The sequence below is a fragment of the Nannobrachium achirus genome (assembly GCF_963921795.1).
Source record: "Nannobrachium achirus genome assembly, chromosome: 8".
Taxonomy (NCBI): domain Eukaryota; kingdom Metazoa; phylum Chordata; class Actinopteri; order Myctophiformes; family Myctophidae; genus Nannobrachium; species Nannobrachium achirus.
This window is the reverse complement of record NC_137817.1, coordinates 117501-130624: the sequence shown is the minus strand read 5'-3', so window position 1 is coordinate 130624 and position 13124 is coordinate 117501. Positions and strand designations below refer to the sequence as shown.

Here is a 13124-nt window from a genome sequence, read left to right as displayed (position 1 = left end):
GCGCGGCAGCCGCTCTCTCGCCGTCTCTCGCGCTTTGAGCACGCACATACAGTAAGCACGCGCACATGCACGCCGCAGGCTCGTCTCTGGGCAGGAGACAACGAACGCAGCTAGCCGTAGCCATCTGTTGCTGAGCAAACGCAACAGAGCCGCTCGTAACAGAACCACCGGCTAAAGAAAACTAGAAAAGAAAATTTCTAAGAAATTTTAAGTGTGCCTGCAGCTCGCTAAGTGTGTGCAACCTTGTATGTGTTAACATTAGCATATTTGTTAGCATTAGCATGTGTTAGCTTTAGCATTTGTTAGCATTAGCATTTGTTAGCATTAGCATTAGCGGTTAGCCGTTGGGACTGTGGGACTACCCACCGAGTTAGAGACCGGTAACGTGTTGGGAAGTGGGGGGCCGTGCGACGCGCGATTAGAAAAGGTGCCGGTCGGATCCTGCGTTCCTGAAGTAAGGATATGGTTTCTTGTTTTTAAGAAATAGGCTCCTCCCACAAGTTCCGCAAGGCGATTACGTTGTCCCGTCGCTCCCGAGATCGTTTGTGTTTCGTTTTGAGAGGGTCGTTCCCCCTGAAAAACACGTTTTGGCATGAAACGGTTACGTTTTGTGCGGTTGTGGTGCCCCCTATGGGTCGAAGTGGAAATGCTTTTGGGTATATGTTCAGTATAGCGCCCCCACTTGTGGTTAAAATTTGGTGTTGACTGGATGTTTCGTTTGTGATTTATGGCTACTTCTTACAAAACGGTAGCCTGCTTCCAGACCAGAGACCCCGCCCACTCTCAGAGTGGACTCTTTCTCTGGTCTGGAGCTTAGTACATGAATCGGTTTTTATTTTCGGCTGTCCAATGAGCGCGCAGGGTGGGGGTGGGGGTGGGGTGGGTCTAACGAATATCCAATCCGCGCAGCAGTTGAAACGATTCAAACGAAGTTCACACACACACACACACACACAGGCAGGCTGAGGAAGGCACACACACACACACACGCACGAGCACACTGATTTCACCAAGCTGTTTAATGTTGATTACAAGTTTCTGGTCGCAGTTCTGTGTGGAAGCAGTCACTGGCACAGACAGAGACACACACACAATCACACACACACTCCCCGACGGTGCGTCGCGTCCACCGTGCGTCTCGATCACCGTGCGTCGCGATCACTCGCGCGCGGACACGCGCGTGCATGCTCGCAAAAAAGTCCCCCGTAAATCGCTCAGAATGGAGCACAGTTTCAGACTAAAGCGTGAGCTGAGTCTGAAATCAGGCTAACAAAACGGGCTCCTCCCGCTAACTTTGGAACCCTGTTACGGAAGAACGGTATGGACTATCAAAATATCGTTTAAATATGTTTATCGCATGAGTCCATAGATTGTGTGTATCGATTTTTGTGACATTTGGAGAAAATATGTAGGAAAAGGAGCAAAAAGTGTGTTTTGAAGAAAATTCAAAATGGCGGAAAATCTATCCTGACGCAAATGGGCGTGGCCTATATGAGGAGATGCGTCATGACCCAAGGAATCCAGGGAAAAGGGAATTTTAATTTTCCGACCCACGGTTCAAGAGTTACAGGCCGAAAGGTAAAGTGGACTGTTATAGCGCCACCATGAGGCCAAATGACGAAATGATTTTTTATTTAATCCTTGATATCATTATAAATCTCCTCTACAAGTTTTGAAACTGTAGCCCCTATGGTTTGCGAGAAAAGAAATATTGAATGTGAGTTTTTGCGATTCCCATTATAAGTCAATGGGTAAAATTCATTCACTAATAAATTAATATCAATTAAACGATACAACTTTTCTCTTAGAAAAGTAATAGCACACCATTCCCGGCCGAGCCGCACGTTTTGATGTATATATTGCGGTGGTGGTGTAAATCGTGCGGCAGTTATTACGGCTCCGAATTTGTGGGATCATTATTATTAATTAAGTATGGGGGATTACAATAAGTGTTTTGCCATTGCATGGCAGGCACACTTAACTAGAAAAGAAAAATTTCGAAGAAATTTTAAGTGTGCCTGCAGCTCGCTAAGTGTGTGCAACCTTGTATGTGTTAACATTAGCATCTTTGTTAGCATTAGCATTTGTTAGCATTAGCATGTGTTAGCATTAGCAATATGGTTTCTTGTTTTAGGCTCCTCCCACAAGTTCCGCAAGGCGATTACGTTGTCCCGTCGCTCCCGAGATCGTTTGTGTTTCGTTTTGAGAGGGTCGTTCCCCCTGAAAAACGCGTTTTGGCATGAAACGGTTACGTTTTGCACGTTTGTGGTGCCCCCTATGGGTCGAAGTGGAAATGCTTTTGGGTATATGTTCAGTATAGCGCCCCCCACTTGTGGTTAAAATTTGGTGTTGACTGGATGTTTCGTTTGTGATTTATGGCTACTTCTTACAAAACGGGCTCCTCCCGCTAACTTTGGAACCCTGTTACGGAAGAACGGTTTGGACTATCAAAATATCGTTTAAATATGTTTATCGCATGAGTCCATAGATCGTGTGTATTGATTTTTGTGACATTTGGAGAAAATATGTAGGAAAAGGAGCAAAAAGTGTGTTTTGAAGAAAATTCAAAATGGCGGAAAATCTATCCTGACGCAAATGGGCGTGGCCTATATGAGGAGATGCGTCATGACCCAAGGAATCCAGGGAAAAAGGAATTTTAATTTTCCGACCCACAGTTCAAGAGTTACAGGCCGAAAGGTAAAGTGGACTGTTATAGCGCCACCATGAGGCCAACTGACGAAATTATTTTTTATTTAATCCTTGATATCATTATAAATCTCCTCTCCAAGTTTTGAGGAAAAAAATATTGAATGTGAGTTTTTGCGATTCCCATTATAAGTCAATGGGTAAAATTAATTCACTAATAAATTAATATCAATTAAACGATACAACTTTTCTCTTAGAAAAGTAATAGCACACCATTCCCGGCCGAGCCGCACGTTTTGATGTATATATTGCGGCGGTCGTGTAAATTGTGCGGCAGTTATTAGCGCACCAAATTTGTGGGATCATTATCATTAATTAATTAATTAATTAAGTATGGCGGATTACAATAAGTGTTTTGCCATTGCATGGCAGGCACACTTAATTAATTAAGTATGGGGGAGTACAATAAGTGTTTTGCCATTGCATGGCAGGCACACTTAACTAGAAAAGAAAATTTCCAAGAAATTTTAAGTGTGCCTGCAGCTCGCTAAGTCTGTGCAACCTTGTGTAGCGGTTGGTGTTAGCATTAGCGTTACATTTTTTAACATTAGCATTTTTTGCATAAGCTTTAACATTATGGTTCTTCATATGACACCACCCACAGCCATTTCGACTAATTAGTGGCGTTTTGGCGCATTTTTGGCCGTTATCACGGGTCGCACTTTAACGACATTTTTTTGAGAAAAAATTGTTTTGTGAGAAAAAAGTTTTTTGAGAAAAAAAAAGTTTTTTGAGAAAAAAAAAGTTTTTTGAGAAAAAAAAAATTTGAGAAAAAAACCTTTTTGAGTTTTTTTTGAGAAAAAAAAATTTTTGAGAAAAAAATTTTATTTGAGAAAAAAAAAATTTTGAGAAAAAAAAATTGAGAAAAAAAATTTTTGAGAAAAAAAAAATTGAGAAATTTATTTTTTTGAGAATAAAAAATTTGAGAAAAAAAATTTTTGAGAAAAAAAAAATTTGAGAAAAAAAAAAATATGACACCAGCCGCGAGTCTGTACGACAAACGGTTCATGAGTTATAGAGGCACTTCCTGTTTGGCGAAGGACACTTCCTGTTACAGAGGGGGCGGGGCTTAATCAATTACAGCTCATCCCTATTGGCCGGAAAAAGACCAAAGTTGTGTGTGCATTTTAAAGTTTAAATCACGTTAAGTTTCTGGGTTTTTTTCGGAGTCCCCCATTCTAAGTCAATGGGGTTTTTGGGCGTCGTTTTTTGCGAATTACATCGCAATCGTATCGCGGATCGGAAAGAAAAGTAATAGCACACCATTCCCGGCCGAGCCGCACATTTGATGTATATATTGCGGGGGTGGCGTAAGTCGTGCGGCAGTTATTACGTGCCGAAATTTCCCCCATTCTAAGTGAATGGGGTTTTTTGGCGTCGTTTTTTGCGAATTACGTCGCAATGGTAACGCGGATCGGAAAGAAAAGTAATAGCACACCATTCCCCCGGCCGAGCCGCACGTTTTGATGTATATATTGCGGCGGTGGCGTAAATTGTGCGGCAGTTATTACGAGCAGAAATTTGCAAGAACATGACTTACTGACTTAAGTATGGCGGATTACAATAAGTGTTTTGCCATTGCATGGCAGGCACACTTAATAACTCGTACAAATGTCCACAGCCTTGTCACCAGAGAACAAATGATGAAAAAGCTCTAAAGTTGTTTATGAAGAGAATATACGAGAATAGACGCTGGAGACTTTTGTTTTTCGATCTCTCTCTTTCTTCCCAACCTTACACAGCTGATGATAATAATCATGATAAATAATGTTATTTAAATTAGCTAACCCTAACCCTGACCATACAATTTTAAAAATATATATTTTTGCATTTTGCATTTTCGCATTTACTACCAAAACCTCCACGGGCTGTCTGTGCGTCAGTCACACTTTTGCCCTGCTTATATCTCCGCACCCGTTGACCCGATCCTTGCCAGATTTTACACACACACTCCTTGCCTGCCAAACTACAACCTCCAAGGACCCCCGGAGCCCCCGGAGCCCCAGGGACCCCCAGGTCCCAGGCCATAGATGAAATTCTGTAAGTCTCTGTTTTATTTTAGTCGCACTTTACGAAACACGACGAGCGTGGCTACAAACGTGCCAAAAAACATGCATAAATTTTGAATATTTTGGCCGTGAGGACAATACATTCACAGTAAATCTGGGAACAACAAAAAATCTCCTCCACTCTAGCCACACTCTAGGAATGGTTTTCCCGCCAAAAATACCCCCCAAAATACCCCAAACCACTCTACCTTTGGACTGCGATTGTGGAAGAACGGTATGACGTTTTTGAATACCGTTTGAACCATGAAGAAGTCCAAAAGCGTGTGAGCGTTTTTCAAGTTTGAATCGCGTTCCTACGTAAAAGTATGTAATGAGGCTATAAAGTTTTGTAAAGTTTTGTGAAAAAGTGAAATTTGAAAGTCAGATCCCATTCATTCTCTATGGGATGAAAGATTTATGAATAAAGTTAAATATTTCAAACAGTATAAACTTTTAAATAATTTCGAAAACAACAATGAAACTTCAAACCTCGCTGAACATTTCAAAGTTGGAACGAGGTTTTTATGTGAAAGTATGAAAGAGATATAAGAGCACAAAGAATGTGCGCCAGAAAAGTGGGCACTTTTCTACATAGACTCCCATTATAAGGAGGAAAAATAAAAGTTTAAAAGTTAAATATTTCCAAAAATATGAAATATTTTGAAAAGAAACATTTAAGCACACATCACTGTAGAAAGCTGAACATGTTGAAGTTGGAACGAAGTTTCTAGCACAAAGTGTGTTGTAGTAGGAGGACGAAGAAAGTGGGGGGAACCTTGGAAGTTTGAAAGTCGACATAAATATAAACTGGGGTAGAACAAGGTGGACTCGCCTCCAGCGAGTCCACAACTATAGTGTGTTGCCCTGTTGGGCAACCACACTAATAATATACATCTACACATAGTAATAACTACCTGGTATAATATCTATAGTATGTCTATGTTGGCTCAACCCCAGTGATGGGCAAGCTACTTGGACAATGTAGTAAGCTAAGCTACAAGCTACTCTTGATGAAATATAGCTTAAGCTACAACGAAGCTACCCACAGAAAATGTAGCAAAGCAGGCTACAAGCTACACGGCAAAAGTAGCTTACTACAACAAAGCTACTTTTTTTTATCAACTTCATGATCAAGTTCGATTGATTATTATAAAACTGTAAACAAGCCTCATGTCTGGCTTTTTGTGTCATCCTTTCATTTACTTTTTAAATTAAATGTGTACCTTTTCAGGCTGTGACCCCCCAACAAAATCCTATTTGAAACTGGGGACCCCACCCTGACAAGCAATTGGAATTAGGAGTTGTGGCATTACATTTAGTTTCACTCTGTTCCACCGATAAATATTGTGAAAATAGCAGATCTACAAGCTCACAACGCCTCGGAACACAAGGCGTTTCGAGCTTCTTTGTGCCTCTTTTACTATAATTTGTCAATTTGGCCAATGTTTGACCAGTTTTTATAGTTGATAACTTTTGATGCAGTTTTGGTCTTTTATTTATATTTTTTTAGGTATTAAAAATGTCTAAAATGTCCTTAAATTGCCACTTCACTGTCATTAGTTAGCTGTGGACAAAAGAGTGCACTGACTTGTGTGCTGTCAAGTACTCGGGTCGATTACTGACCATCTCTGGCTGAAGCCTGATTTATGCTCCGCCCCCGGAGATATACAAACTCGCAATGTTGGCATTTGCAACGCGATGTGAGCTTGTATGTCAGTTGTTCTCACTCAGACGTTCTCTGTTATGTACACTTCCGCGTCGTTGCGGGGTGAAGTGACTCACTTTAGTCGCTTCTCTCTATACAGATGAGGTTCGTTGAATGAATGAGCCCAACTACCTACCTACCTACCTACCTATATATCTACCTATATACCTACCTACCTACCTACCTATATATCTACCTATATACCTACCTATATACCTACCTACCTACCTACCTACCTATATATCTACCTATATACCTACCTATATACCTACCTACCTACCTATATATCTACCTACCTACCTACCTACCTATATATCTACCTATATACCTACCTATCTACCTACCTACCTACCTATATATCTACCTATATACCTATCACACATACTGCCCATCACTGCTCAAACCATATATTCTTACAGTCTATGGTGAAATAAATGACACTGAGAAAGAGTTCTGTTTTGTGTTTTGTGTTACGTCATGTGACTCTACAACGAGTGTACTGGGTCAGTGTGTTACTGGAGCACTGTGTGTGTGTGTGTGTGTGTGTGTGTGTGTGTGTGTGTGTGTGTGTGTGTGTGTGTTTGTGTGTGTGTGTGTGTGTGTGTGTGTGTGTGTGTGTGTGTGTGTGTGTGTGTGTTTAAGCCCTCATTAATAAAACAACAGTTAATGAAGCAGAACATCAACCTCCAACCAGAACACACACACACACACACACACACACACACACACACACACACACACACACACACACACACACACACACACACACACACACACACACACACACACACGCACACGCGCGCAAACTCACCTTGGAAGTTGAGGTTAAAGGAGTAATACAGACCATGTTAATGTTTCCACAGATGTTCTTACCTGGTTAGGTTGATATGTCTAATTTCTGCCCCTGTTCTGAGATCTGTAGAATAGTCCCCACTGCTAAAACAGGCTTATGGTCTCTATCCAAAAGCGCCCGTTTCGGCCGCTTCAAAAAAAACATTTTTTTTAGTGAATGGTCCCGACATGCTTCCAGGACATACCAGACACGCTGTTGCAGCCTGTGAAGGGTTAATAGCCTGTTGTAGCCTGTGAAGGGTTAATAGCCTGTTGTAGCCTGTGAAGGGTTAATAGCCTGTTGGGTTAGGGTGTGTGTGTGTGTGTGTGTGTGTCTCACCTGTGCGTAGTCTCTCTCCAGCTGTCCCTTCTTCAGACTGTATGTCCTGTAGACACACACACACACACACACACACACACACACACACACACACACACACACACACACACACACACACACACACAGACAGACAATCAGAATAGAGATTTACGGTGTCAAATGCCTTCTGGAGGTCCATCATGACCATGCCGCTATATTTGCCCAAGTCTGTTTTGCGTTTGATTTGGTCAGTCAAATAGAGAAGGCATGTGTCAGTGGAATGAGATTTTCTGAATCCAGATTGGAACTCATAAATCTGATTATTCTCATCGAGATATCTTGCAATCTGTTCGTAGACTATTTTCTCCATGACTTTGGATATGGAGCTAAGAATGGAAACGGGGCGGTAGTTTCCAGGGTCGAGTTTACTACCTTTTTTGTGCAGGGGCATTACTTTAGCTAGTTTAGAGTCCTGGGACATATACTCTATTACATACTCTATTACATATACTCTATTACATATACTCTATTACATATACTCTATTACAAACTCTAATCAAACAGTCTAAGCTTGAATGTCCTCAAAATAGAAAGTCTAAAAATTAGAGATGGTAACAGGGTGCAGTACCTCATATCATCACTAGGAGGTGCTATTACCTCATATCATCCACTAGAGGTGCTATTACCTCATATCCTCCACTAGAGGTGCTATTACCTCATATCATCCACTAGGAGGTGCTATTACCTCATATCCTCCACTAGAGGTGCTATTACCTCATATCATCCACTAGAGGTGCTATTACCTCATATCATCCACTAGAGGTGCTATTACCTCATATCATCCACTAGGATGTGCTATTACCTCATATCCTCCACTAGAGGTGCTATTACCTCATATCATCCACTAGAGGTGCTATTACCTCATTTCCTCCACTAGAGGTGCTATTACCTCATATCATCCACTAGAGGTGCTATTACCTCATATCATCCACTAGGAGGTGCTATTACCTCATATCATCCACTAGGAGGTGCTATTACCTCATATCATTCACTAGAGGTGCTATTACCTCATTTCCTCCACTAGAGGTGCTATTACCTCATATCCTCCACTAGAGGTGCTATTACCTCATATCATCCACTAGAGGTGCTATTACCTCATATCATCCACTAGGAGGTGCTATTACCTCATATCCTCCAGAAGGTCACATTCTGTCTGGTGTTTGCAGTGCAGTCTGTTCATCTGCTCTGTGTGGCTGTTCTTCACTTCCTGTGTGAGTTTCACCTGAAAATACACAACACATTAACACAACATCCTGCAACCAGCAGCCAGTGCAGGGAGCGGAGAGGGAGAGTATTTTTCGCAGGTCTTTCAGTGGGGTTAAGGTGGAGACACTCTAACCCAACACAGGGTTAAGGTGGAGAGACTCTAACCCAACCCAACGCAGGGTTAAGGTGGAGAGACTCTAACCCAACGCAGGGTTAAGGTGGAGAGACTCTAACCCAACGCAGGGTTAAGGTGGAGAGACTCTAACCCAACGCAGGGTTAAGGTGGAGAGACTCTAACCCAACACAGGGTTAAGGTGGAGAGACTCTAACCCAACGCAGGGTTAAGATGGAGAGACTCTAACCCAACACAGGGTTAAGGTGGAGACACTCTAACCCAACACAGGGTTAAGGTGGAGAGACTCTAACCCAACACAGGGTTAAGGTGGAGAGACTCTAACCCAACACAGGGTTAAGGTGGAGACACTCTAACCCAACGCAGGGTTAAGGTGGAGACACTCTAACCCAACGCAGGGTTAAGGTGGAGACACTCTAACCCAGTGGTTCTCAACCTGGGGGTCGGGACCCCCAGGGGGGTCCCCAAATTATTTTGGGGGGTCTCCAGAAGATTAGCTTAATGTGCAACACTGTTTTCTCACTCAACAGTAAACAAACCAGTCAAGTGTATAGAGGGTATCTGCACATTTCTAAAGTGACAATTTAAGGACTTTTTAATACTTCTAAAATGACAAATTAAACATGGGCCAAATTGGCATATATTAGACGCAGAATTTGTGAAAATAGCAGATCTACATGCTCACAACGCCTCGCGTTGCGAGGCGTTGTGTGCATGTAGATCTGCTATTTTCACAATATAACCGAGTTATACAAAATGTAATGCCTCAACTCTTAATGCTTGTCAGGATGGGGGGGTCCCCAGTTAAAATATGATTATTTTGGGGGTCACAGCCTGAAAAGGTTGAGGACCACTGCTCTAACCCAACGCAGGGTTAAGGTGGAGACACTCTAACGGTCTAACTGTCTGCGTTGGGTTAGACGGTCTAACCCAACGCAGACAGTTTCTGTATGCAGATGGACGGGCGTGGCCAATCTCTCCGCGAGACACTTCCTCCAACAGTGATGATAACGCGATCGCCCAGGCTTCTTTTTCTTCCGATCGCTAAACGAAGCCTGGGTTTCCGAGGCTAAGGTGGAGACAACCTCCTGTTAGCTGGATCAGGTTAGCATTCACCAGCGTCGGCAGGTTAGCATTTCACCAAGTATTGTTTCCATTTGTTCCTGGTTTTTTAGGTCCCCAGACCACACCTTGAGAAGCACTGGTCTAAAGCAGAGCCCTCTAACGGAGAGTCCAGACCACACCTTGAGAAGCACTGGTCTAAAGCAGAGCCCTCTAACGGAGAGTCTAGACCACACCTTGAGGAGCACTGGTCTAATGGAAGCTAGGGAGTGAGTCTGTAGTTCTAATGGAAGCTAGGGAGTGAGTTCTAATGGAAGCTAGGGAGTGAGTCTGTAGTTCTAATGGAAGCTAGGGAGTGAGTCTGTAGTTCTAATGGAAGCTAGGGAGTGAGTCTGTAGTTCTGAGTGCGACAGGGAGTTTATTCCACAGTTTGGGAGCAAGGAGTGTTTTTTTGTCCTGGGGTTTTTAGCGAGGGTTCTGTCAGCATCCCTGTGTTGGCTGATCTAAGTGAACGGGTGGGGGTGTAGGGGTTGATCAGGTTTTGGAGGTATGGATTATTTTGGGGGGTCTCCAGAAGATTAGCTTAATGTGCAACACTGTTTTCTCACTCAACAGTAAACAAACCAGTCAAGTGTATAGAGGGTATCTGCACATTTCTAAAGTGACAATTTAAGGACTTTTTAATACTTCTAAAATGACAAATTAAACATGGGCCAAATTGGCATATATTAGACGCAGAATTTGTGAAAATAGCAGATCTACATGCTCACAACGCCTCGCGTTGCGAGGCGTTGTGTGCATGTAGATCTGCTATTTTCACAATATAACCGAGTTAGACAGATGTCTGAATGAGGAGCTGGGCCTCCTGGGTGAGGAAGGGTCTGATTCTACTGATGTTATGGAGAGTGAACCTACAGGACCAGGTGATGTTATAGTGAACTTACAGGACCAGGTGATGTTATAGTGAACCTACAGGACCAGGTGATGTTATAATGAACCTACAGGACCAGGTGATGTTATAGTGAACCTACAGGACCAGGTGATGTTATAGTGAACCTACAGGACCAGGTGATGTTATAGTGAACCTACAGGACCAGGTGATGTTATAGTGAACCTACAGGACCAGGTGAACCTACATGACCAGGTGATGTTATAGTGAACCTACAGGACCATGTGATGTTATAGTGAACCTACAGGACCAGGTGAACCTACATGACCAGGTGATGTTATAGTGAACCTACAGGACCAGGTGATGTTATAGTGAACCTACAGGACCATGTGATGTTATAGTGAACCTACAGGACCAGGTGATGTTATAGTGAACCTACAGGACCATGTGATGTTATAGTGAACCTACAGGACCAGGTGAACCTACATGACCAGGTGATGTTATAGTGAACCTACAGGACCAGGTGATGTTATAATGAACCTACAGGACCAGGTGATGTTATAGTGAACCTACAGGACCAGGTGATGTTATAGTGAACCTACAGGACCATGTGATGTTATAGTGAACCTACAGGACCAGGTGAACCTACAGGACCAGGTGATGTTATAATGAACCTACAGGGTGATTGATTGCGACAGTTGCAGTTACTATCAAAACCTCCACCGGCTGTCAGTCTGTCACACGTCACACTTTTGCCCTGCTCATATCTCTGCAAGCATTGCCCCGATCCATGCCAAATTTTGCACACACACTCCTTGCCTGCCAATCCACAACCCCATCAATTCTCACATGCCCCTCTTCTAGCGCCACCATGAGGCCGATTCTTGCAAAAAACATTTTTGCTCCTACAGATTTTGCCCTAAAATCATGCATCTCTCCAATATAGCGCCACCATCAGGCAGATTTTTTCAAACACTTTTTAGGACACTGCTCCTACATATTTTACTCTAAAATCACGCTGCGCCGCTTATCTCCAGATTAGGGAGTCTTACTGGTGCAATCCAGTTTCCACAATGCATTGGAGTCAATGAGGGGAAAGTGACTGGCGCTGTTTCTGACCATGCGATGGCAGAACTCTTTATACAAGGCTCTGGCCGAAAGGAATCACTTATGTTATGTTGTCATCACACGAACGAACGCACGTACGTACACACACACAAGCACGCATACACACACGCACGCACACACACACACACACACAGCGAGGGTCTACAGATCTAGCCAGTGAGGGTCTATACATCTATCATTAGCATCACTAGCATGGATGCTACAGGATGGACTCATTCATTCTGTCATTTACACCTATTGTCACGCACACGCGCGCACACACACACACACACACACACACACACACACACACACACACACACACACACACACACACACACACACACACACACACACACTGCTGCTGTGTCTCCAGATGTTGCTAACGGCTAGCAGCTTCACATTGACAACAACAAACATCTGCAGGTGTTATGATGCTATTCAAGCTAACCGTTGCTGAACACACGCACGCACGCACGCACGCGCACACACACACACACACACACACACACACACACACACACACACACACACACACACACACACACACACACACACACACGCGCCGTTTAGCCCATTATGTACTGTAAACAGACTGATGCTGCTGCAGATGCATGGCTTCACATTGATCACAGCAGCACACGCGTGCACACACACGCACGCACGCACGCACACACACACTCACCTTCCTCGGCGGAGGCTGCATGTTGCATCGACATGGATCCTCACAGCAGATCTCCAACAAGCATCATTAAATTATAAGAATAGAAACAATCCTGCAGATGATTTATGAATCTAATCTACTGATGATGTATGAATCTGTTCTGTGTTCTCCTCTCCATCCAGAATGACTGGGAGAGAATGAACTGCCTTCCCTACGAGACTGGAGCAGCCATCACTGTGTGTGTGTGTGTGTGTGTGTGTGTGTGTGAGAGAGAGAGAGAGAGAGAGAGAGAGAGAGAGAGAGAGAAGAACCAAGTACATCTGGATAAAAATGTGGCATTAGCCTACTGTTATATATTAGGCTATTATATATAATTATTATATTATTATATATT

The 13124-nt window shown here is 43.1% G+C and overlaps 1 protein-coding gene across 1 annotated transcript in view; it reads right to left on the bottom strand.

Annotated features, from left to right (window-relative positions):
* Positions 1-12890, bottom strand: part of fchsd2 (FCH and double SH3 domains 2) — an 81291-nt gene extending 68401 nt beyond the window's left edge. Inside the window, exons 1-3 of the mRNA XM_080730896.1 lie at positions 12752-12890; positions 8794-8891; positions 7631-7676 (exon numbers count right to left, since the gene is read on the bottom strand). Of these exons, the coding sequence (XP_080587022.1) occupies positions 7631-7676; positions 8794-8891; positions 12752-12772 (165 nt within the window). The 5' untranslated portion in view covers positions 12773-12890. The remainder of the gene's footprint in view (positions 1-7630; positions 7677-8793; positions 8892-12751) is intronic.
* Positions 12891-13124: the final 234 nt, after the last annotated feature.